This window comes from Vigna unguiculata, chromosome 4, assembly GCF_037176805.1.
Source record: "Vigna unguiculata cultivar grain cowpea cultivar isolate G323 ecotype 2 chromosome 4, ASM3717680v1, whole genome shotgun sequence".
NCBI classification, from domain to species: domain Eukaryota; kingdom Viridiplantae; phylum Streptophyta; class Magnoliopsida; order Fabales; family Fabaceae; genus Vigna; species Vigna unguiculata.
The window spans coordinates 4,959,657-4,987,607 of NC_140795.1; the positions used below are offsets into that span (position 1 = coordinate 4,959,657).

General features: G+C 29.5%; 1 protein-coding gene across 1 annotated transcript; it reads left to right on the top strand.

The window, feature by feature from the left end:
• Window positions 1-4,927: 4,927 nt before the first annotated feature.
• Window positions 4,928-7,065, top strand: LOC114182294 (Glutaredoxin family protein). Its single transcript, XM_028069138.1, has one exon. It carries the CDS (start codon window positions 5,417-5,419, stop codon window positions 6,743-6,745), a length of 1,329 nt encoding a protein of 442 aa, XP_027924939.1. The 5' UTR covers window positions 4,928-5,416; the 3' UTR covers window positions 6,746-7,065.
• Window positions 7,066-27,951: the final 20,886 nt, after the last annotated feature.

A 27,951-nucleotide genomic window follows, 5' to 3' on the forward strand; every position in this document is an offset into this window, starting at 1 on the left:
TCTCCTTTTTACCTTGGGTTATTTTTGCTAGTTTATCGTTATAGTAGCACTTTCTGTTTAATTATTAGAATTTTCTTTATACACAGATTAAAACTGCGTCAGTGAATTAAAGATGGTTGAAGTTTTCTGGTAGTAGTTCAATTTCCAGGCATGGAAATTATTGAATTTTGAATCTTCTAAATAATTTAGAGATGAATGTTAAGTTAACTTAAATTAGAAGTATTGAAATTTGTTTGGAAATATAATTTAGCCAATGTAGAATGATTAATTGTATACTGTTTAGTTATGAAGATTAAAGTAAATGATACATTGAGGCTAACTATGAATATTCAAGATGGTTGAATTTCAACAAAGAGTTAAAGTACTCTTATAGAATATGTTTTAACTACGTTTAAATTGAAATTATTAAGACGGTTTTTTAACCGTTGTTATAAGAATCGTTGTCAAAAAGTAAAAAAAAATTCACAATGGTTTAAGGTCAGAGTAAAGTAAATTTATTTTTATTGTTTTGAATTGTTAATTATGTTAGTGTTTTTGACTTTTTATTATCTATTGAGGTGATGAGTTGAAAATCCATTAACTCATGGGTCATGTTTTCCTTCTTCCAAAACACAAATCATGTAAGTACTTAAATTTGACACATTATTAATAACACATATGTATAAAGTAACAAATAAAAATGACTTTAAAATTTAACGTACATCATCCATAATTGCACAAAAAAATGTTTAATTTCTGATCGCCTGATACAATCTTTATCTAATTAAACATATCTATGACCAATACACTTTAAACCATCACAAAAAAAAAAAAGTTTTTAAAAGTCATTCAACCAGAAAATCCAAAATTACCCCTAAGTAACTAAAAGAAGAAATTCAAAGTCTATGGTATGTAAACTAAAGAAATCCATTTATGATCTCAAACAAGCTTCTCGTCAATGATATTACAAATTTCATCAAGTTATTACCTCATATGGTTTTTGAGGTAAATATAGTTAATGATTGTGTTTATCATAAATTTAGTGGGAGTAAATATATATTCTTGGTGTTATATGTCGATGATATATTGCTTACTAACAACAATACATTGAAGCCACTTTTTTATTAGGTAGTAATATACTAAGAGATAATTCTCATGGTATCCTAAGCTTATCACAAAAGAGTTATATCGATTATGTTTCAGACAGATTCAACATGAAAGATAGTAAACCAAGAGATACCCCTATAGCTAAGGAAGACCAATTTAGTCTCAAACAGTGCTATGATAAAGACCTTGAAAGAAATGAGATGCAAAAGATCCCTTATGCTTCGATTATGGGTAGTCTAATGTACGCTCAAGTATGTACATGTCCTGCTATAGCATTTGTAGTGGGTGTTTTGGGCAGATACTTGAGTAATTTTGGGATGCAGCATTGGAAGGTAGTAAAACATGTAATGCGTTATTTGAAGAGAACAAAAGGACATATGTTCGCTTATTAGAAGTCTGACAGTTTAGAGATCATTAGATACTCTGACTAATTTTGTTGGATGTCAATATACCAAATGCTCAACCTTTAGATACATCTTTATGTTGGCCAAAGGATCTATCTCTTGGAAGTCTGTTAAACAGACTATAATAGCTTATTCAACCATAGTTGTGGAGTTCATTGCTTATTTTGAGACATTGAACCATGAAATAAGGCTGCGAAATTTTGTCACTAATTTACGTGTGGTTGATGGCATTTAAAGGCCATTGAATATATATTGTGATAATAACTCTACAATTCTCTATTCCAATAATAGTAGGAGTACAACCAAGTCAAAATTCATTAATATAAAGTTTTTTTATTGTTAAGGAAATAGTTCAGAAATAAGCAAATTTCTATAGAGCATATAGGGACTAATTTTATACTAGTTGATCCACTTACTAAGGGTTTAATGCCTAAAGTCTTTCATGAGCACACTATTCATATGAGTATAATCCTTATAGTACCTTAGTTTAGTAGGGGTCTATGTATGCTTTATGTTTTCTTTAATTATTTATTTTTTCAGATATTTATATTATTTGGATTTTCTACATAAATAAAGTTGATGGTTAGAAATTTTATTTTTTAAAGTAGCACTACAAAAAAATGTCTCATTAGTAACCAATTTTAGTGACAAAAAATAGTTAATCACTATAGTGACTAATTTAGATACCAATTTACAAAATTAAGAATTATTGGTTAGTAAAATAGTCACTATTATAAATAAAAATTTATAATTGGTCATTAATTAATTAGAGACCAATTTAGAAACTAGGTTATTTTGATAACCAAAACCTAAGTAGCTAATTTTTAGTGACCAATTTCCTTTGGTAATCAAAACCATGGTAGGTAATTTTAAAGATCAATTTAGTGACCAATTATAATTTTTCATTTATAATAGTGATTATTTTAGTAACCAATAATTTTTAGTTTTGTAGATTGGTATATAAATAGATCACTATAGTTACTAATAATTTTTTGTCACTAAAAATAGTCATTATTTAGAAGTTTTCTTGTAGTGCACGTTGGGGTCCGATTTTAATACTCTAACTTTTCTTTTACTGTGTGTCTAATGTATGACTTGACTTTTTAAATAAATTTTTCAAGAAAATAATAATCCATATTGTGTGTCTTTTAGAATTTAAATATATATATATATATATATATATATATATATATATATATATATATATATATATATATATATATTGTTAGGTATATAGAGAGGGTTTTCACTACGAAGATACAACACCAATGAGACCTAAGTCCAACCACATAAGGCATTGACACCACTCTCAATCCAAAACCTTAAGACAATAGGTATATAAATTGTCATCCTTATATAACATTCTACTTTTTCATTTCTAGCCAATATAAGACTTCGACTCACACTTAAATTCCTAATATATATATATATATATATATATATATATATATATATATATATATATATATATATATAAGTGTTTGGTAGTATTTGTAAATATGAAAATTAAAAAATTATTTAATTATTTTTAGTTGATGGGTTATATATTTATTTCTTGTTAAAGAAAATAGTAAAATTTGTATTTTATGATATTTATTAAATGATAAAATTATTTTAATTTAATATAAGGTAAAATTATTTATTAAAAAAATTATAAATACTTATAAAAATTATATTTACTTAACATAACAATTATATAAATAAATAAAAAAAACATGACACATACAACATAACGTGACAACAACAAAGACAGACGTGAGTAGAAGTAACTTCCATCGTAGTTTGTTATTTATTGTTAATTTCTGTTTTGTTTACCAAACCATTGTTCTTCTTTGTAAATTTTATTACTCAATTTTTTTTACACATTCTCCTACTGTATTTTTAAAATTTTATGAAATTTACATAAACTTTAAAATTGGTTATTATTTATCAGCATTTTTTCACAATTATTATCTACTACTTTCACTTAATTAAATTTAATCTATATAAATTGCCAACTTAAATTATTTTCACATAACATGAATATCCACTAAATACATGTAACATTCTAACATGTCTCAAAGCTTCAATGCTTCAATACTAACACCTGTTGTAATTAAACAAATAAACATTTGTTTGATTTATTGATATTTTAGATTATTGTTATATCAATATCTAAAAAGTTTATAGTATTTACGCTTAAAGTACTCCAATCCTTTTGTTATTTTTTTTAAATTAAAAAGAAATCTCATTTAATAATTTTTTGATGGACTTTACTTTCAGAATAAAAATATTAATCACTAACGGATATTTTTCTATTATTTTTCATAAAATTTCTATATTAAAATTTTTGACTCGTTAACCAAAAATAACTAAAAAACATCATGACAATCATATATTAATAAAGAAGATTTAAAATTAAATAAGATATTATCTACTATTCTATACTATTAAGTATTTTGTGTGTATTTTTTTTAATATTATCCTTTAATAATTATTTTTTATCAATTTTATTCTTTATATAATTATTTTAATTTAATTATTTATGTAAATTTAATATTTTTTAAATTTAATAAATAAAATCATAATTTTATTATTTTTTATTTATATCAAAAAAATGAACATACATGCACATTTAACACTTGTGTTTTTAATTATAATAATAATAATAATAATAATAATTAAGATTAATTGTGAAAATTATCTCTATAATAATATGAACCAATTACCTAATTATGTTTGAAATTGAGAAAGAGAGTTTTACTATAAATTGAAAAGTTTTAAATTAAAATTAAAAAATCACTTATTTAGATGAAATTGTCACATAAAAATAACATTTATTCATACAAATAAAAAAAATCATAGTACTCAAAAAAAATAAGTCATTGAAATCTACATAATATTGAGTACCATATAACTTTATTAATCTTTTAACGTCTTAATTAAATACCATTAAACTAAGTTATCTTCTTGAAAAAATCCTACTAGGTTTACTTGAGTTATATAAATCGTTCTAATCCTTATTAATAAATTTGTGTTTCCTTGATGAATTAGAAACAAAATAAGGGAGTATGATATTTATGTTTGTTTATTTTTTACACTTGTAATTGTAAAATATAGATCATCTTATGTATGATAAAAATAGAAATCACATTCTAGTATAAGTTATAACTGTTTATTCCTAATAATTCATTTTTTACATTGAATAAATTTAAATTTTTGTTAAATCATTAAATATCAATGATACATGTTTAGGGAATCAAATTCTTAAAACAAGATCTATTACTGAAAATCTGATTCATGGGAGTGGAATATTATTATACCTTAATATTCTCTAGTCAGAAAAGTTACCTGATTTATAAGTATAAACTCCTCTAGTCAGAAAAGTTACCTTAATATTGTGTTTGAGTTCTGTGATTTGTGTTGTGTCTATACGTATAAACTCCTCTAGTCAGAATCGTTACATCCAAAGGATTTAGTTTATGGTTTTTGTTTTCTCTCTCTAAAACTCTAGAAAGAGAGAGTGAGCGTGTGGGGATGATGAATGGTGGTTGAATGATTCATTTCTCGCCCTCTTTCTTTGACTTTCGATTCATTTCTGTTTCAATCACACCTTCCTCTCCATTTCTATTCTGGACTCTGTGTGTGTCTGAGAGTTTTTCTTTTTCTCTCTTCTTCTTCCTCTTCTTCCATTCAATTGTAATTAACCATTCAAAATCTTTATCTCTTATTTTGTGCCTTGGCATCAAATTTTGTGCAAGCTTTTTCATTTTACCATTTTTCACTTTTCTTTTTGGTTTGAGTGGACTGGGTTTGCGGTAGTTCTTTTGTGGTTGTTTGTGGGGTGTTTTTGATTCCCCAAACAAAGTTTTCTTCTTTTTTGCCTTTTGTGCCTTCTGTGTGTTTGTTAATTTACCAATTCAGATTTGTGCTTTTGTTTGATAATTATGGGTTGTGCCAATTCCAAGCCAAAGGGGTGTCAACATTGTCACTGCGACGCCCCTTATTATTCCTCTGTGCCTAGAAGCTTCTCGGTGCATGTACATCACCCACCTCAAACCAAAGGAGACAGTTACCATGTTGTGGCATTGACATCAACCACTCTAGGTTCTCTGGACCAGGTACCTCACATCAACCATGGCAATGGTTTAAGGCTTCCCAGTGGCAAGGTCATTGACAGTGACAGTTTCAGACCACAGGATGATGATGATGAGGATGACGATGAAGAAGAAGAGGAGAAGGGAAAGGGACAGAGAGAGGAAAAGACATGGTCTGAAATGATTGAGCAAATGTTGCCAAAAGCAATTATGAAGACTCCAATCTCAACACCGCCTTGTGAGCCAGAGACTATCAACACGTGGGAACTGATGGAAGGCCTTGAAGACACAAGCCCTTTTAGATCACCGAAGCACCTCAAGAGTTTCTCTTTTGATGTCAATCTCAAAGGCCATGTTCATGTTCATGATCCACCCAAGCCTTGTGGTTTCGTTGAGAATGGCAACGATTCAGCCAAATCAATAGGGCATCAGAAGAGAGAGGAGGAAGAGGAGGAGGGATCAAATGGTTGTTCAGGTGTCAACCCTGCAGCTTCAGATTTTGATGATAATCAAGTGGTTGTTGTTTACTCGTCAGATGAATCATTATTGCAAGGGAACATGACCAGAAAGGGGTTTTCGTTTTCTACTGAGGAAGAGAAGAAGATGAGCAATGATGATGATGATGATGATTTGAAGGGTACCCCATTTAGGAAGGAGAAGGTGGTGCTGTATTTCACTAGCCTGCGTGGTGTGAGAAAGACTTATGAGGATTCATGCCATGTGAGGCTAATTCTGAAGGGGTTAGGTGTGAGGGTGGATGAGAGAGATGTGTCTATGCATTCAGGGTTCAAGGAGGAGCTGAAAGAGCTATTGGGTCATGGATATGGTAAGGGAGGATTAGGATTGCCAAGGGTGTTTATTGGGAGGAACTACATTGGTGGAGCAGAGGACATTCAACAACTGCATGAGGATGGAAAACTTGAGAAATTGCTTGATTGTTGTGAGAAGATTAAAGACAATGTTGATGAAGAAGGAGTATGTGAGGCTTGTGGGGATGTAAGGTTTGTGCCATGTGAAACTTGCTATGGAAGTTGTAAAATCTACTATGAAGGTTATGGTGAAGAAGAACAAGAAGAAGAACAAGAAGATGATGATGGTGAGGTTGGTGATTATGGATTCCATCGTTGCCCTGACTGCAATGAAAATGGACTAATCCGCTGCCCCATTTGCTGCTACTAGTTCCCACTTTCTGCATCAAATTCACAATCCTAATGTGAGTGATTAGTTTAACACAGGTAATTGAACAAATTTTTTGAGTTGTGTATTGTGGTATTTTGTTTATAGTTTTGTACAGTGAGGTTTTTTCGGTGTGGTTGATCATATCAGAGAAGAGGAAGGAGATACAAGAGTGAATAATGAGGTGCTCTAATTATGCAGAACCAGTTCAATGTACTGCATAGTGTATACTTTTCTTCATTTTCCCCTTTTCACAAAACAAAAAATGCTTGGTTTATACAATCTTTTTCTTTCATGTATTAATAAAACATTTTCCTAAACAACATTACACAGTGTCTTTCTTAGGCCTGTGTGGTTAAGTCAAATATGATGTTTTTTTCTAGACTCAAGGAATCTGTGACTGCTATAACCAAATACACGGTTTCTTCTGGAACCAACAGAACCGTTCAGCATCACATAAATAATTTTAAAGTTTAGAGAAAGTTTCAACATGTAACAGCTTTAATTAACTATTTGCTACCTATTTAAGGGTGTCGGTTTTTCCCTCTGATGGTTGTCCTCACCCATTTGCTTTAAATTATTTCCCTTTATACCTTTTGTACTGAATTTCTTACAAGCAAGAAAAAGATACTGTCATAGGTTGATACACATAAATATAGGAGGCAAGAAAACTCACCAATTTTGACTTTGGTATCATACCAACCCAATGTAAAAATGGTTGCTACACTTTTTTCTTTCCATAAATCATAATAGAGATGGTGTCCCCACTTAATTATTTTACTTTAAAGGCAAAAATTATTAACATATAAAAGAATGCATAGTTACAGTTATATTACACACATTTTTAAGCACATTCATTAAATTGAACTTATTGAGCCTTAGTGATTATGTGAACTTAAAATAAAGTATCAATTTATGAAATTTAAAGTTGGAAATGTAGTTGTGCCATTTAGAAAAGGATGAACCAGCATGGAACAACTAATGATACAAAAGATTTGTGCCAAAAAATATGAACTTTTTCTTGAACCTATTAAGCTCCCTTTTTCAATCATGCATCATGTGTTCATGCACAAAAATGGGGGGCCAATTGGTAAGAAAATCCCAGTAGGTTGTGAGTTTCTATGTCACAGTCATTCCATCAAATCATAATCAGTTTAGAAATTAGTGGAAGATGAACATTACAATGCAATAATGAAGAAAATGTTGAACATAGGTTGATGTTGTGATAATGGACAAGAAGTGAAAAACATTAAATTTAGCAAAATTTTTAGTATAAGGATATTATAAGTTGTACGACTTAAAAATAAAAACACCCAAAGTTTTCATCACTACCTAATGGTTGATGCCTAGTACTAATACTTCTCACTTTTTCTTTTATACTTCGTTGCAAAAATACATAACTTGATATTAAAAATCAATCATCAAAAGTATTAGTATAGTTTTTATAGGATAAAACAGCAACAAATCATTCCAAATTATAACTTTGTTTTTATACAAATCGCATATATCCTAGTAAAACTAAATCAAATCATTAAGACAGCAAATCAATCCATTTTTTTTTTAAATAATTGATAAACAAAATATTTCTTCTAAGATTGCAAGTGTCATAGCATGAATTTCACATGTTATAAATAATCACTACTAAAAATACTTATATTACATGATATTTTTTTTGTAAATATTTCCTACAAAATTTGTTGCGAAAAGTGTTTTATACAAAAAATTCTGCAAAAAAATTGGCAGTAATTTTCTGTAATTTTTTTTTCATAACAAAATTTATAAATATTTCCTACAAAAAAAATTTAAAACAAAATTGACAAGAAATATGAGTTTTCTTAGTAGTGAATTTCACACATTTAAATATTTTTTATTGATTTATAATAAACAATGGTATCAATCTTTTTAGTTATAGTTTTTAAAAAAATATCTTCCTAATTTTGCTGCAATAAGTTTTTTGTGTAACTCGGTATTCAATATTGTTTCTTTGCATTACACATGCAAGAGCCTTAGAAACAATTAATGTGCCTACAAAACAAGGGTGGGAAAGAAAAAAAAAAAAAGATAGTTAAATTTAGCTTGCTACATTCACAAATAATTTATAGTTAAATTTATATAAAATAAAAGACAACAAAACTCAATAAATTACTATTTATAGATTTTAAAACAGTATTTATATTCAATAAAATAAAAACACTATAAAAACTTAATATATTTGCTCCAAAAGTAGAAATGAAATATTTATCTAAAAAATTACCATTTATTTTAGAATAAAATTATGAAAGACATAAAAAAATGAATAATAGTACAATAGTACACCTAATTCTTACATTTAAATAGTCATCTTAATGTCTTAAATTATTTATTTTAACAATTATAAAAAGTGAGGCTGAAGGACCCTATAGCTCTCCAAAAAGTTCCCTGAGTGCCCTTAAGATCTGGCTTTGGGTCACTGGTCCTACCAAATATGGGGAGCATTGAAGTTTAGGAGTGAATGAATGCATCACAAAGGGAGTGAATAATTTTATTGAAAATAAAAAATTTAATTAGTCGAATGGTACCCACTCTCGTTTAAATGTGTCAGTTTGGTACCCGCTTTTAAAAATGTGTCAATTAAGTCTCAATTCTTGAAAAGATACCTCAATTAGATCCTTTTCAGCAAAAAATTATAAACACTGGTATTGATATTTAAAATGACTTACAAAATTAAGTATTAATATTTATATTAAAATTTTGTTGTAAAAATTACGAATTAAGTTAGCAGCTTTAATATTTTTTTGTCTGAAAGAAATCTGATTGAGACACTTTTTCAAAAATTGGGACTCGATTGACACATTCTTAGAAACGAATACCAAATTGACACATATAAACAAAAGTGGGTACTATACGACTAATTAAACCCAAATAAAATAGTCAGTAAGTTTTATGTTGAGAAAAGAATCAATGCCCTCTTGTCATGTTACTCGAGAGAAAAAGCTTAATAACTATAGCTGTTAAAGACTGTTCTTGATACAGTACATGAGAAAAAAAAGTGTATAAGCCTTAAAGTATTTTATGTAGTACATTGTCATGTTCAGAAGTTTCATCTCGCCTTAAAGAGTAAAAGGGTTTGGGTTAAAGTTGTGAGACTATTTTACACAAAATTAGGAAGAGATTGACATTATGGAAGGTACAATTATCCTTTATTAGTAGACTTTGTTTGATTAAATTTGTTATAACTTCTCTTCCTTTTTTTTCTATCTTTTTTGAAAATAAGGGTTGGAGATTAGAATAAAAGAAAATGGTACGGGTGAAATGGTCAATAATATGTAAATCAAAAGAAGTATGAGATCTAGATATTTTATTCTCACATTTTGGCATCGTACCTTTGATACAAATGGATAAGAGTAACAACACTTTCACATAACCAAATTAAGTAACATTTTCAATATTAATATATGCTAGGATTGAATAGTAATGAAAACTTGATATGAAAGACTACATGGTTGGCACTAATGAGAGGTATATGGGATCACAAAAATATGTTTTGTTTAGGAAGGGAAAGATCAGGGATGTCAACAGGACAAGTAGGGTTCGAGTAGTAACTCCTACGTATGATATTCGTTGGATAAATATTTATCTCGTATCCATACCCATATTTGTGTAGATATTCTCATATTTTTTATATCTACAGATACTCGTGGATATTTACAAAAGAAATATTTAATATTTAATAAATAAATTTAATCATAAATCTCAAACAAAGTAAAAATAACTCATTTAAATAGTGTTGAATGACAGTTTACAAATAAAAAGAAATTAAAACCGATTAATAAAAAATAATCAATTCAAAATCAATGTGTTATGTTTTAATATTTTTTTTTTAATTTAAATTAAAATATAGCAAGTACGAGTATTTACTGTACAAACATGCATTTCATCTAATTACAATTTAATTTTGTGTAATCAAAATTCTGAAATTAAGATAAGAGATGAGATTGGAATTGTTTTTTAGAGAGATGAAATTAAAATTTAAAGAAGTAAAAGCCAAAGAAAAGGTAAAATGAAAAGTTAAAATAAAAAGAAAAGAAAAAGAGAAGTAAGTACACATGGTGTTGTGGAGAAACAAAAGGGATCCACATTGCAGATATGAAGCAAAGGAAGGGTACAACACCAACGTGATCAAAAGAAGAAAAACTGATGAAGTGTATTTTAATAGTAAAAGCTGCACAAAGATGTGTTATTATATACATATTTTTTTGCAGTGAATAATGGAGAACTAGAAGTGAGGATGCGACATGATTGACATTGGTGTTGTTAAGAAACCTAGGCCGGCAACAATGACAGATAAATTCATTGTTGGGTTGTAAAGAAATGATGGTAGATAGTGTTGTAATGCCTATAAACCATAAAACCATGGTCGGTGGCGATTTTTTTAGATAACAAATCAATCTATTTATTTACATATTTTTCAATTAAAAAGTATGATAGATTTTTTTTTTAATTACTCGTATGGTATCTACCTTGGCAGAGGTGTGTCAATTTGGTAGTCGCTTTTGAAAGAATGTCAATTGCATCCCAACTTTTAAAAATGTGTTTCAATTAGGTCTCTTTCAGACGGAGTTGACTAACGCTATTAACGACGTGCCACGTGTTAGTATGTGGTTTTTTTTTTGTTTTTTTTAACTTTTTTTTTATTTAAAATAATGTCACGTGTCAAGTCCCTGTGTGTGACATGTGGCATTGTCAATGTCACGTGTCAATATCACTCTCAAATGTCATTGTATTGATTTCGATTTAGTCCCTATATATGTCTTTTTATTTTAATTTAGTACCTACTTATGTATATCTGATTCAATTTTGTCCCAATTTTTTTTAATAATTAAAATATTTTGGTAATCCATCTTTTATAAATCGATATTAACACAACGACATTTGATAATGACACTGACACGTGAAATTGTAATACTACGTGGCATTGTAATGTTACGTGGCACTGACAATGCCACGTGTCACACAAAAACTTGACATGTAACATTTTTATTTTTATTTTAAATTAAAAAAATTTAAAAAGTTTAAAAGTTAAAAAATAAAAAAACAACAGACTGACACGTGGCATGTCGTTAATGGCGTTAGTCAACTCTATCTGAAAAGAACATAATTGAAGCATTTTTTTCAAAAAGTGGGATACAAGTGATACTTTTTTAAAAATAGATACATAACTTTATCAAAGTCGGTAACTTTATCAAAGTCGGTATCATCCGAATAATTAATTTTTTTTTTCAGAATACATTAACTATTGAATGAAACTCATCCTAAAAACAACTATTGTTAAACGAATTTATTATATTAAAAATACATTGAAAATTGAGTTCCCTGCGATTGATTATCATGATTTAGAGTTTATTTGGGTAATTCTTCTCATAAAGAGAAAAAATAAAAATAATTTCTATAAATAAAAATTAATTCTTATATTTAAATTAATATTTCTTAATGCAAATAACAAGTGGTTTCACCTTCTTTCTTGGCAACAAGGTATTAACTGGTTATTCTTGGACTTCACCAAAACTATCTATGGGCCTTTCATCCTATAATTTCTAGCTGCATCCTACAATCTATAAATGCACCTTACAATTTCTAACTGCGTCCCATAATTTTTTTAAATGATCATTTTCGGATTGTTTGCAAGAACGAGTTTTCTTTTTTTAGAATTTTCGAAACATGTTTTTGCAAAATTTATTTGATACCTTCTAGGGTTGAGCTTTCTAGAAATTAAAATCTTCTCAAATATTTTATAGCTTAGTTTGGAGGTGCAGATAGTAATCATGGGAGTATAGAAAGAACAAACCTAACTTTTCTATTTATACTCACCTTTTGTAGTTAATACACTCCCTTTTGTTTCTTTTGATTTAATTGAGATATTGACCATTGTTTTTTCCTTTATTTCCAAACATTCTTATCCCTTTTAGATTTATGCACTCCCCCTCATACTACACACACCTTTTTATTTTTTAACTCTCAACCTCGTACTTTATTTTTCATAGTGAAACTTGGGCGGAAAATGTTCTTGGAGAAAATACTTTCAAAAAGCAAATCTCAGTTTCATAACCTTCTAAAAATAGTATTGTACAAAATACTATTTATTTTAGTGTTTCATAAGTACTATTATGAATGATACAGAAACAAAAATATGTTTTTTTTTATACTACATTATAGAATATCAGAAAAGATATTCCAAGAATTAATTTTCAAAATAATCTCTTTAAAATCTAATATGTACTTTTATGAAATACATTTTTAGTTTTCTAAAATTATGGAAAAATAATCTTTTGATTTTCAAGTTTTGAAAAATTATTTTTTAATATTAAAGAAGATAAAATGTGTTATAGGAAAGTGCATTCTAAAATGTAAAAAAGGTTTTATAAGAATTACTTATCAAATACCTCATTAAATTGCAAAATGTACTTTTTAAAACACATTTTATTTTCTTAGTAGTTCTAGGATTGTCTTTTAGAATATTAAAATGAAAAAAAAAAGTGTTCCAAAAATTATTTTTTAAAATGTAAAGAAATAGTTCTGGGAAGTAATTCATGGTGCACTATTTTCCCTTTTTTTTTATATTCCGGATGCACTTTTTAGAAAGCTGTTTATTTTCTTAATATTTTGAAAAGTATTTCATTGAAAACACTTTTGTTTATTTTCAACATTTTGGAAAGTACTTTCTTGAACATGGAACAAAAAGGACAAATAAGAATAAATATGTAAATTTAAATAAAAGAAATAAAATAAAAGTGTATTTAGTTAAAAAGGGGAGATAGAGAGCAGAAGGCTATATACAATTTGGGATAAATACCAAGTGGACTTTATGGAATACAGAATAAAGTTTGGGCCTACTATCTCTCCCAAAATGTTTTCTTTGTACCTTCCATACTTTTAGTGAAATGATTTAGTTATCCCTTCTTACAAAATATTTTAAAACCTAATTTCAAACAACGGGTGATGAGTAATGGACAGAAATTTTAATTATTCCTGTCATTAGCAACAACACATTTTACATTCCTGAATATGTTGCGAACGTCAATGCAAATTATAATATTTTTGTTTGTAATTATTATATAAATAATAAATTTTTCAATCACTACTTTTATGTACATGACAAAGAATATATATTGCTTTTAGTAAATGTTATCATGAACCAAAATATTGTAAACATGCAGAATTTAAAAAATTAAAAACATTTTAGAACTTAAATTAAAAAAAAAATCTAAAAAGAGTTAATGAGATAGACTTGTTTCTTAAAGATTTTAAGTTACATAGCATTAAATCTAAGTGATTAAGATACACAACTATTTTTCCATAACTACTAAATAGCAATATATATTACGTTAGAATCTTCTTGATATTAAATGTTTATTAGTTAATTGGCTAATTCATTCATTGATATGTTTACAATTTATTTTCTGTTTTTACTTTCAAACTCAAAACCTCCATTTCTTTTACTATTCTCATTAATTGAATAAATGAGATCATAGATGCTAGTTTTGTGTTATCGACCCTACTTATAACTTATCAGTACTCAATTTATTTTCTAAAAGAATACAAATAAAATTTGTTTGCTTAATGTTCATCAATATTTTAGTATCGTGTATGGTTTGTTTTTGTTTTGCAGGAGAACTAGCAGATGATCCAAAGATAGAGAAGGTTAAGGAAAGAAGTTAAGCTATGGCAAACAATCTAAATTATGAATAATTTTAGTTTAATTTGAATTAGTGATTCAATTTTAACTTATCGAATGCAGATCAAAATATGCACTAAATAATTCATGAATACGAAAAAAAAAGTCAAGAATTTATGTCCCGTTTTTCTATAACTTTGAATTCTTATTAAGGGATATTCAACTTTATAAATTTGGATTAATAATGCAAGATTTATCGAAGAAACAGTAGAAAGTGAATTTTAAGCCTAATTCAATTATAAGATAAGGTTTGCACTTCATTTATATACTATAAAATTGTCTTATTTAGTTGATGTGAGACTTCCAATAATTAAAGATAAAGTAATTTACGGTATATAAGTTAATATAAACCTTTATTCAGACAAATTTTATAAGATTCAGTTAGACTAAAAACTCACTTCAAACAATCAATCATTTAACTTTCTTATTTATAAAACATAAAACTCGCTTCAAACAATTAGTCATTCAACTTTCTTATTTATAAAGCATTCTTAGGATGTAAGACTAGTAAAGGGAGGGGAAATAACCTACCAATTGATTGGAAATACATAACAATTTATCTTTAAGCATGTGGATGGGTTAACCTGTTTAAACTTGCACTCTCATAAACTTAGACTATAAAAATATTTATTTGTATAACCCATATTTTAAAATAATTTTAACTTTTGTACCCTAATTTGTCCTGTAAAACTCCCAAGTTAAATAGACCAGTTAATACTTATAGAAATACATTGGGATTTTAAAAATTCATTTACTTAATTTATTACAAATGCACAATCAATACAAGTAATAAAATTTGAATTCTTAGCTTAATTTGGGCACAATGATGGTGGTGGCAGGTAACCCATAAAGTTTGCAAAGAAACATGTTTAAACTTAGGATGTCAAAAAAAAATTTGTAATCACATGTATTTATGCATAAAACTCATAACAGATAGAAAAAGATATAGTAAATGGATATCTACATATAACAGGCACAAATATTTTTTATACCCGCTTGTTAACGAGGTGAGTACGGGTATCATAGTATCTCTACACGTGGATACTATACTCTAATTTAAATTAAAATAAAAAATAAAAAATAGAATTAAAACATTAACACATTCATTCTGAATGACTTATTTTTTATCAATATATTGGTTTAAAAAAATCTCCATTCCTTTGTAAACTGTCATTCAACATTATTTAAATGTGTGATTTGCACTTTATTTGAAATACCCGCGGGTAAATATGGATATTCGTGGATATTAAAAGTATGAGGTACCTATATAACAAATACTCGCACGGATAGAGGTATGAAATGAATATTTATCCAACGAGTAAAGTACGGGAGAGCCACTACCCATACCTTACCCTAGGAATGACAACGGGTCGGGTTGGGTACGGATAGTGCCTACCCTCTACCCGACCCACATGAAAAAACTGTACATGTTACCCATCCCGTTACCTGCTGAATACTCGCATTAAAAAAGTTCGCAGATTTTTTTTCAACCCACGGATACCGGTTGGATATCCGCAAATATTTTTTATATAATTTTTTTATTAGATCCAAATTAAATTACAAATAAGAAAAATAAATAGAGGTGCAGAAAAAACTTAAACAACCTAACATATAATGAAAATTGGTGCAAATATTAAAATGAGGGGTGTAACGTGTAAAACCTTGGTCAGACCCAACTCTCTCCTCTTCTCCCACACAAAGGCAATTAGGGTTTAACCTTCCACCTTCACGTTTGTGAGTCACCATGAATCTAGCAGCAGGTTCCGCCGCCACATGCCCCATGACGGCGAGAGATGTTGTCGGAAACGCTTGTCACCACCGTAGGAGTTGTCGCGAGAAACAAACAACACAACCTATCATTGTAATTATGCGCTTATGCCCGCGCCACTCCCGAGCACCACCAACAATGTCCCTGGCCTTCGTCTCAATCCATCTTCTTTGTCATTTCTCACAACTCACGAGTGAAACAAAAGCCTTACCGCCCCTCTACGTCAGGTTTTAAACCTCAAGGCGAAAACTACCGTGAGCCTACCATCAACTTCGACTTTGAACTTCGAACTCCAACATCGGAATGTCAACACCTCAACTTCGAACTCAAACTTGCTGGGAGTTAGAATGTTAAGGCCAACGTTTTGATTTGCCTCAATGAGAGAGGAGAAATACTTGTCTGACATTTGACGGCAACAAAGAACGAGAAGAAAAAAAAAACTTTAGCAAGCAAGACATGAGTAACTTAATAATGTAAAACCTAAGGATATAAATGTAATTTCATTTTCTTAATGGGTCACGGATACCGCAGGTACGAACAGTATGATACCCGATTCGACCCGTTAATGAATGGATATTAAATTATCTACTACCTGTGAATACCTATTACCCGCGAGTACCAACTATCCGTAACGGATTTTATCTGCGAATACTCATGTGCACGAATATTTTTGCCATCCTTACCCTACCCGCTGTTGGGTATTGGGCTCCTTTCCTATGTGGAGAAAAACACAAAACTTGAGAAGCCCAAAACTTGAGAAGCCCATCTCTCACTTAACCCAGTGGAGAGGGGGCTATAAAATAAATAGAGAGGCAGAACAATAGAGTCAGAACATAATGAAAGTCCTAACACAGAGGGAGAGGTAGAGGGAAAATTCTGTTCACATTTTTCACAGAGCTGTCACCGTAAATTCGGCACTGCGGATTCGTTTATCGTTGGATCGGGCTGAAATTTTTACAGAAGGTTCGGAACTCATTGCTCTTCATTTTAACCAGTCGGATCGTTGATACGAGGTCTGAGTTGGGAGATATTAATTTCGCACTACAGCAGTGATTATATAGATTTTCCTATCTTGTTCTTCTCTATTTTGAAAGCTTTGTTGCTTTGTTATTTGGTTGGGTGTTGACACTAATTTGTGCTATTGATTGAGACTCTTTTGTACTCTTTTTTATTATAGTGGAGCTATTTCTTTGGTCTGGACGACTCATGATTTGAGGGGTTTTCCACGTTAAGAATTTCGATGCCTTTATTTGTGCTTTTGGTGATTTATTATTGTTGCTGCTTTTTGATTGTTACTCCTCATAAATTTTTGCAAGTTAGGAAAAATTATATCTGTTGCATTCTCTAGTATATTGTTTGTGTTGTTGTTTTCCCATCACCCGCCCCATTGACATCCTAGCTACAAGAGTTATGTATGAAAACCCGCATTAAAATTTTTTCAAAAATATTAAACTCTCACTTGCACAAAATTGAGTTACACTCCTCATCCACCGACTTTTTCTTAAGTAGCCAATTCTAGCTCTACCTAGGACATATAATTTTAATAGAATGAGATAAATTTTCTAATTTTGAGTTTGTATATTTTTCTTCATGATTTTAATGTCTTTTACGTGCATAAAAAGAATGTTATATTATAATCTAAATATTGAATGAAGTATATTACCATCTTACATTGATTATAATATAAATAATATGTTTATTTTATTATTTATAAAAAAAAAGTGTTTTCATTCATGTCTTTCTCTAGGCAATTTAGGTGTGTAGAAAAATATAAATGAAAATAATAAAGGCATAAAATTATATAAATGGACTGATATAAACATAAAGAATGATTAAGGAGAATAATGAATGAAAATGAGTTTATTTAATTCATCATGATTCATTTTATGTGCCAATTGCAACAAAATTTTATAAATTACTATAACTGAATATTTAAAGGTCAATGCAAATAGTAAGTTTAATAAATTCATTAGACCCACATGTATTATAAAATCAAGATGACTATACATAATGTGAGTAAGATCACAAGAAAACTCATGTAAAAGTCCTCTTTACAAATCTTTTCAAAACCAAGCAAATAAAATCCATTTGACTTTCTTTACAATATTGTGTCGTTTACTTTTGTTTTTACATCATTAACTGTGTGGGAGATTATATAAACTTCCTTTTATTTCTTCTAGATAAAACGACTACTAAGCTAAATAGTAACATATCTTTTTTAAAGTAACCTATATTAAAGTAAAAAAAACATTTATTAATACATAGAAAGTATTAAATTATATAAAAATATTACATTTTTATGTATCCATCATCAAAATTTGACCTAAGTTATATATCTTTCAAAATTTATCTATACCTATTTATAACAAAATTCATCTTTTTTGTGCCCATATTTATTTTATTATTTTACCCATTAATTTTTTAAAAAAAAATAACTAAAATAATTATTTTATCAATTTTACTTTTTAAGTGATCATTTATTTAAATTTAACCATATTTTATTTAACTATTTTTTAAATTTAATTATTTTTAATTATAAAATTACGTACAAAATAAAAGAAAATATTTATAATTATTTTTTTAAAATTATTTTCATTTAATAATAATAATAATAATAATAATAATAATAATAATAATAATAATCTTACTATCATAAACAAAATTGAACATATGTGTTAAAAGTGAAGTTTAAGTCTAACTAAACCCCACAAAACTAACTTGTAAAATGAATATTGCATCCATTTATATATTATGAATTGAATTTATCTCCAATCGATAAGGACTTCCAACAATATGCGCATTAACATGTAGGTGATAACGGATATTCTTAGTTTCACATTTGTTTAAATTCTTTTTTTCATCCCATTTTCTAAAAAATCAATACAAGTCACTACGTTTTTTATTTTTATTTTATTTTATCTTTCATTTAAGTTTTAATTAGTTTACATATATTTATTTACTATAGCATAAATATAAAAAAAAAAAACAGCTTTTTATAAATATTTTATTAAAGTCAAGAAAAATATTATATTTCTTTTGGATTTTCCAAAAGAAATCTTAAACGATAATTAAAAGGGAGTAAAGGTAGTATTAATTTTACTTATATACTCCTTTTTTATCACCCTTAAGTCCTTTCATATTCGCTAAATAGTCCCTGAATAATTGTACTTACCTAGGGTTCATATTTCTAATTTTTTTCATAAACACTTTCAGACAAAATAAAATAAAATAAAATTCATCATAGAATAAATAAACTAAACTTATGTTGGACTTGTGTCTATCTCCATAACATTGGTGTTGGAATGTTCATGAAAACATTTATTCCCTTTTGTTTTGTTATTTATTGTTGGGTATCTATCTCAGCTTCTTTTTGAATATGGTGGCAATAACACAAGTTCAGAATTTGAACTACATTGATAATTATTAGCTCTGAAATTTAACTTCAAAACTAAAAGAAAAAAATGTCAATGGCTAATGAAACAATAGTTTATGACCTATTCACAGGCACGTTTCTTCTCTTACATGTTGGTTTTGTAAATTGGACTTACATGTAATATTAACCCTATTTTTCTTACTTGTCGGCAGAAACTACAGTCAATATTGTAAAATTATATATTATTGGAGTATATATAGGTAGGGGCCAAATCATACATATCCATATAGTTTTTTAAAATGTTAAATAATTAAATATTATATAAAAAAAATTCAATGGTTGAGTAGTTAAGACTAATGTTTTTATCGTAATTTGATTTAAAATTTACTTTTCAAATATTTTGAAGTAATTTTTTGGAGATCTAAAATAATTAGTACTAAAAATTTGAGTTTTTTTAAGGGTTAAATATGTTTTTGGTCCCTTAACTTTGATTGAATTTTGGAATTAGTCCATCTCGAAATTTTAGACCAATTTAATTTTTTATCTTTCGAAATATGTGGATTAGTCTTTTTAATCAAATTTTGTTAGGTTTATTTAATGTTTCGTACGTATTTAAGAATTATATTTGAGTTGTTTATACTGTTCGACACATTTTTACTTTAATGTTAAGTCAAATACTATTATGAAACGCGCTTGAAATGTCAAATAAACTTAAAAATATTTGATTAAAAGTGCTAAATCCATGTATTTCGAAAGATGAAAGACTAAATTGTTCTAAAATTTCGAAATGGACTAATTTCGAAATTCACTGAAAGTTAAGGGATAAAAAACATATTTAACCTTTTTTTAAAGGTCAATACTAAATAAAAAGAATTTGAGATTTTTTTTCCAAATATTTAAAATAAATATTTTACGTGTTTGAACCTTAAACTAACCCTAAATACACAATTTGATCAAAGTTATATTCGTGTAAATTTATCTCTTTTGATATCGGATAGAGTTTTGTAAATACTACTTTTATTAAATTTTGATAATATAAAAGTATTCTAAAAGAAATTATTTAATTCTACTAATTTAATAATTCGAATTGTAAATTATAATCTCTCTAAAATAGAATATATCGATTTACTTATTTACTTAATTGTCTTACATAATATCTATATTTTGATATCTCAGTATTTAGAATTCAGCATACAATATTTTAGGTACCTAAAAATAATCAAGTTATTAAACTGAAATATGATCAAGTCCGTATTTTATATAATACAATAAAATTTTCTTACAAACACACTGTATTATAATTTTTGAGTTAATGTAGTGTCTTTTTTAGTAAATATTAAATCTATAATCTTTAAACTTAAAAAAAATACATAGAAAAGGGAGAAACTAAATCTTTTTTCTATTATAAATTCGATTATAACTTCAATTTAATTAAGTACTTTTAAAAAATAAAAATGAGACTATTTATGATCATGAAACTCATTTTAAAAGATATATCAATATCTTATTAGAAAAGATTGTCTGTGGTTAATTGATATTGAATCCCTAATATTTTTATTCTTAAAAAACGCATAAAAATAACAGAGACTTTTTTTTTTCTCTAAGTACCTTTCTTATAAATAAAATATGAGAGTGATTGTGGCCATTAAAATCATTGAAAAGATACATGAATGTCTATTGCCGCCACATAAGGAAAAAAAGTGATGCGTTTTCCAAATTTGTTTACATATAAAGTCATGCTGCATAATCCACACATTGGGGAAATATTTCTAGTTTGATTGATTGATGCCATCATTTTTTAACCTTGTCAATGAAAATGTATTTCTCACATCAAAATAGCAATTGAGATATCATTTGTTAAATTTTTATAATTATTAATAGAAGGTGAGTTTAAAATAAAATATTTACACGAATAAATATATTTTTATCTCTTAATTTTTAATAAAAAATGGAATTAGTTTTCTCTTAACTTGAACCAATTTAATCTTCCATATCTAAAAATGCATGGATTTATTTTTTTAACCAATTTTTTAAGTTTATTTGACATTTCAAACGCATTTTAGGATAGTATTTGAGTTAATATTGAAATGAAAGATAAAATGCTATCATGAAATGTACTTAAAAGGTCAAATAAACTTATGAAAATTTAGTTAAAATGACTAAATTCATGTATCTCTAAAATTATGGGACTAAATTGAGTCAAAGTTTCAAAAAAAAGACTAATTCCAAATTTTAATTCAAACTTAAGTGACTAAAATCAAATTCAACCCTTATTTATATATTTATATGTCGTAAATCAATTTTTTAATTAATGTGAAATTTTTAATGTATTTTCTTGTGTACATTTTGTATAAGATTAAATATTTTGTGTATATTATAATAATGATCTTGATAATGGTTATGACTAGTGATAAGATCAATTTAGAATATATAACAGTGATAAGATCAATTTAGAATATATAAGTGGGTGCAAATCTTATTTTACAAGTTAATTTTGTAAGATTAAGTAAGGCTTAAAATTTACTTCTTAAGTGGTATCATTGTTATGAGTTAAGAGTCTATCCTAACGAAGTTCGTTATGTGTTGAGTCTATTGTTTCATCGTAGTTGGATTGCTATTGAATCACCTATTAATATTTAGTTTCACACTCAAGATGTACATGCATCAGCATGAGAGAGTTGTGTTGAAAGTCTTATAATATTCACTAGTGATACACTACTAAAAAAAACTCATATTTCTTGTCAATTTTGTTCTGAATTTCTTTTTTGTAGGAAATACTTATAAATTGTTATGAAAAAAAATTACAGAAAATTACTGTCAATTTTTTTGTAAAATATTTTGTATAAAACACTTTTCATAACAAATTTTATAAATAATACTTACGAATTTTATAATTTTATAGGAAATTATTATCCACAAAGGAATTATATACCAATTAAGATTCTTAGAAAAAATAACAGACAAAAATAATTTTCTTACAATTTTTTTAATAAATTTGCAAGCAAAATTCTATGTAATACAAAATTTTTTAGTAGTAATAAGACCAATTTAATATATATATATATATATATATATATATATATATATATATATATATATATATATATATATATGTTGGGTATTGGGCTCCCTTCCTATGTGGAGAAAAGGCCCAAAATTTGAGAAGCCCATGTCTCACTTAAACCTAGTGGAGAGGAGGCTATAAAATAAAGAGAGAGGCAGAACAATAGAGTCAGAATACACTGAAAGCCCTAACACATAGAGGGAGAGGTAGAGGGAAAATTCTGTTCACGTTTTTCATAGAGCTGTCGCAGTAAATTCGGCGCTGCGGATTCGTTCACCGTTGGATCGGGCTGAAATTTTTACAGCAGGTTCGGAACTCATTGCTCTTCATTCTGACCGGTCGGATCTTTGATACGAGGTCTGAGTTGGGAGATATTAATTTCGCACTGCAGCAGTGATTTGTAGAGGTTTTCCTCTCTTGTTCTTCTCTATTTGAAAGCTTTGTTGCTTTGTTATTTGGTTGGGTGTTGGCACTAATTTGTGCTATTGATTAAGACTCTTTTGTACTCTTGTTGATCATAGTGAAGCTATTTCTTTGGTCTGGACGACTCGTGGTTTTTACCCTTGATTTGAGGGGTTTTCCACGTTAAAAATCTTGGTGCCTTTATTTGTGCTTTTGGTGGTTTATTATTGCTGCTCTTTGATTATTGCTCCTCATAGATTCTTGCAAGTTAGGGGAAATTATATCCGCTGCATTCTCTGGTATATTGTTTGTTATTGTTTTCCCCATCAGAGTGGTATCAGAGCTCTTGGTTGGGCTATATTTACTTGCTTGAATGATGGAGGCAAATGCAAAGATGGTTGCTTTGAATGGTACAAATTATCATTTGTGGAAGGGCAAGATGAAAGATTTATTATTTGTCAAGAAATTGCATCTTCCGGTCTTTGCTACACAGAAGCCAGATTCTATGTCTGAAGAAGAATGGGACTTTGAGCACCAACAGGTATGTGGTTTTATGGCCAGAGGGGAGAAACAATCTAAATTGTATTGGACTAAAGCTTTGGTTGCTAAAGACAGTGTGAATGCTATGTATATGGAGGCATCTTTGTGGCACCGGAGGCTTGGTCATATAAGTGAGAAAGGGCTTAACTGCTTAGCTAAAAAGGATGTGCTTATGGGATTGAGAAATGCAGAATTGGAGAAATGTTCTCATTGCATGGCTGGTAAACAAACCAGAGTATCTTTTAAGAAGCATCCACCCTCAAGGAAGTCAGAATTACTTGAATTGGTGCATTCTGACGTTTGTGGCCCATTAAAGGTAAAGTCATTTAGTGGTGCAGTTTACTTTGTTACTTTTATTGATGATTGTTCCAGGAAGCTATGGGTCTATGCTCTTCAGCGGAAAGGTCAAGTACTTGAAAAGTTCAAGGAATTTCATGCTATGGTTGAGAGGCAATCAGGCAAGAAGCTGAAATGCATCCGTAGTGATAATGGTGGTGAGTACCGTGGACCTTTTGATGTTTATTGCAGGCAGCATGGTATTAGACACGAGAAGACTCCTCCTAAAACTCCTCAGTTGAATGGTCTAGCGGAGAGGATGAACAGGACCTTGGTTGAAAGGGTTACATGTATGCTTTCAGAAGCAAAGTTGCCTAAGCACTTTTGGGGAGAGGCATTGCTTGCAGCTGTGCATGTTATTAATCTCAGTCCCGCAGTTGCTTTGAATATTGAGGTGCCAGACAAAATTTGGTTTGGTAAGAATGTTAGATATGATCATTTGCGTGTCTTTGGTTGCAGGGCATTTGTTCATGTTCCTAAGGATGAAAGATCCAAGTTAGATAAAAAGACAAGGCAATGTATCTTTATTGGCTATGGTGAGGATGAATTTGGCTACAGGTTTTATGATCCTGTTGAGAAGAAGCTTGTTAGAAGCCGTGATGTACAATTCATGGAAGATCAGACCATTGAAGACATTGATAAGGTGAAGAAGACCACACCCGAGAAAGACAGTAATCTCACTGATGGTAATCCGATGAGGTTGCCCACTCACAATTTGGAGAATGTTGAAACGGAAGCTCAAGACAATGAGCAACATGGTGATGTTGATGATCGACAGTTTGGAAGTGGAGTAGAGGTTCCAATTGATGATGCTCAAGAGGAACATGATGATGATGACGATCTTGGTGATATACCTGAATCACCTCAAGTCCAACTCAGGAGGTCTAATAGACAAAAACAACCTTCTACAAGGTATTCCTGTGATGAGTACATAACCTTGACTGACGGTGGAGAACCTGAGTGTTTTGAAGAGGCTTTGGATAGTGAAGAGAAGAAACAGTGGCTGGATGCAATGCAAGATGAGATGAAATCTTTGCATGATAATCACACTTACGACTTGGTGAAATTGCCTAAGGGCAAAAGGGCATTGGAAACTAGGTGGATTTTCAGGGTGAAACAAGATTCAAATTCTACACTTCCAAGGTACAAGGCCAGATTAGTGGTGAAAGGTTTCAGACAGAAAAAGGGTGTTGATTTCAATGAGATTTTCTCACCTGTGGTGAAAATGTCATCCATCAGAACTGTGCTAAGTTTAGCTGCTACTCTTGATTTGGAGGTTGAGCAGATGGATGTGAAGACAGCTTTCCTTCATGGTAATTTGGAGGAAGAGATATACATGAAGCAACCTGATGGTTTTCTTGTTAAAGGCAAGGAAGAATATGTGTGTAGACTAAGGAAGAGTCTATACGGTTTGAAGCAGGCTCCAAGGCAGTGGTATAAGAAGTTTGAGTCTTTTATGTGTGAGCAGGGTTACATGAAGACTACTTCTGATCATTGTGTCTTTGTTAAAAGTTTTTCTAATGATGACTTTATTATCCTGTTATTATATGTTGATGACATGCTTATTGTTGGAAAAGATATTTCCAAAATTGACAGGTTAAAGAAGACACTTGGCGAGTCTTTTGCCATGAAAGACTTGGGAGCTGCTAAAAGGATTCTTGGCATACATATCTCACGTGATAGGAGAGAAAAGAAGATTTATCTATCACAAGAGCAATACATTAGGAAGGTGTTGCAGAGATTCCAGATGGAAAATGCTAAAGCTGTGAGTACTCCTCTTGCTACTCATTTTAAACTGAGTGTTAAACAGAGTCCTTCAAATGAAGTTGAGAAGACCAATATGAGTAGAGTTCCTTATGCATCTGCGGTGGGCAGTTTGATGTATGCGATGGTGTGTACAAGACCAGATATTGCACATGTTGTTGGTACAGTTAGTCGATTTTTGTCAAACCCAGGTAGAGAGCATTGGAATGCTGTGAAATGGATTTTGAGGTATCTTCATGGTACAGTTGATATGAAGCTTTGTTTTGGAGGTGATAAACCTACTTTGATGGGTTACTCAGACTCAGATTTGGCTGGGGATATTGATTCCAGAAAGTCCACTTCGGGCTATTTGATAAAGTTTGCAGGGGGAGCTGTGGCTTGGCAATCAAGACTACAAAGGTGTGTAGCGTTGTCTACTACAGAAGCAGAGTTCATTGCTATTACTGAAGCATGCAAGGAGGTGTTATGGTTGAAGAAATTCTTGCAGGAGCTTGGTTTTAGGCAAGATAACTATTCATTGTTTGTTGATAGCCAAAGTGCTATCCATCTTGGTAAGAATCCAACTTTTCATTCTAGATCCAAACATATTGATGTGAGGTATCATTGGATACGTGATGCTTTGGATGCTAAGTTGTTGGAGTTGAAAAAGGTTCATACAGATGATAATGGTGCTGATATGATGACTAAAGCATTGCCAAGAGGAAAGTTTGAAGTTTGTTGTGAGATCGCCGGTTTGGCGGTTATCTCCACATAGTTGTGAGGGGGAGATTTGTTGGGTATTGGGCTCCCTTCCTATGTGGAGAAAAGGCCCAAAATTTGAGAAGCCCATGTCTCACTTAAACCTAGTGGAGAGGAGGCTATAAAATAAAGAGAGAGGCAGAACAATAGAGTCAGAATACACTGAAAGCCCTAACACATAGAGGGAGAGGTAGAGGGAAAATTCTGTTCACGTTTTTCATAGAGCTGTCGCAGTAAATTCGGCGCTGCGGATTCGTTCACCGTTGGATCGGGCTGAAATTTTTACAGCAGGTTCGGAACTCATTGCTCTTCATTCTGACCGGTCGGATCTTTGATACGAGGTCTGAGTTGGGAGATATTAATTTCGCACTGCAGCAGTGATTTGTAGAGGTTTTCCTCTCTTGTTCTTCTCTATTTGAAAGCTTTGTTGCTTTGTTATTTGGTTGGGTGTTGGCACTAATTTGTGCTATTGATTAAGACTCTTTTGTACTCTTGTTGATCATAGTGAAGCTATTTCTTTGGTCTGGACGACTCGTGGTTTTTACCCTTGATTTGAGGGGTTTTCCACGTTAAAAATCTTGGTGCCTTTATTTGTGCTTTTGGTGGTTTATTATTGCTGCTCTTTGATTATTGCTCCTCATAGATTCTTGCAAGTTAGGGGAAATTATATCCGCTGCATTCTCTGGTATATTGTTTGTTATTGTTTTCCCCATCAATATATGAATAGATGCAAAGTTTATTTTACATGTTACTTTTGTAGAGTTGAGTTAGATATATAATCAATTTCTTAATAATAATCGATGAAATTTTAAATCTAACATTTCAACAAATTTTATTAAAATAAATTTGGAAGTTTAATTCATTTTCATAAAATCCATTTATATCATAAAAATTATCTCCACATTGACATGCTAGTAATTGATTTTATGCATAATTGATGTGAAACTTTTAACTAATTAAATTAAACTTAAAACATAAAACTAATTTCAGAGTTTTTTTTTGGTCAAAAAATAGACGTAATCAACTCTTTCACCGTCATTAAGCACAATTATATGAACTTAAATTAAGATATTTTGAGGCTCATATTTATTTTCTTTCACATCCTTAAAGATTCACCAATACACTTCATTAATCGATGCATGCTTGCTTAAAAACATTAAATTTGAAGAAATAATAAACGGTAATTAGTTTTTGAAAGTTTTTTAAAACAACTATGATTCAGAATAAGTTAAAGCAAACAGAAATTGAGTGTTCCACTGTTAGCACTTCCTAAAGAGTTTGAGCAAGAAGAAGCAACGACAAAAAGTGCAAATCCTTAATTAAGAAAAGGACATAATAATGCTATAAGGTTAGTCTTAGAACAAAGAGAAAGAGACAAGTTGATAAGTGTACAGATTAAACAAAACTTAGTGTGGTACTCAACATGTCTAATTAAAGAAAATTAACAATTAATTAACACGCATAAAGTTTTTTGTACAAAACTATGATTTGTATAATACTATCCAAAAGCATG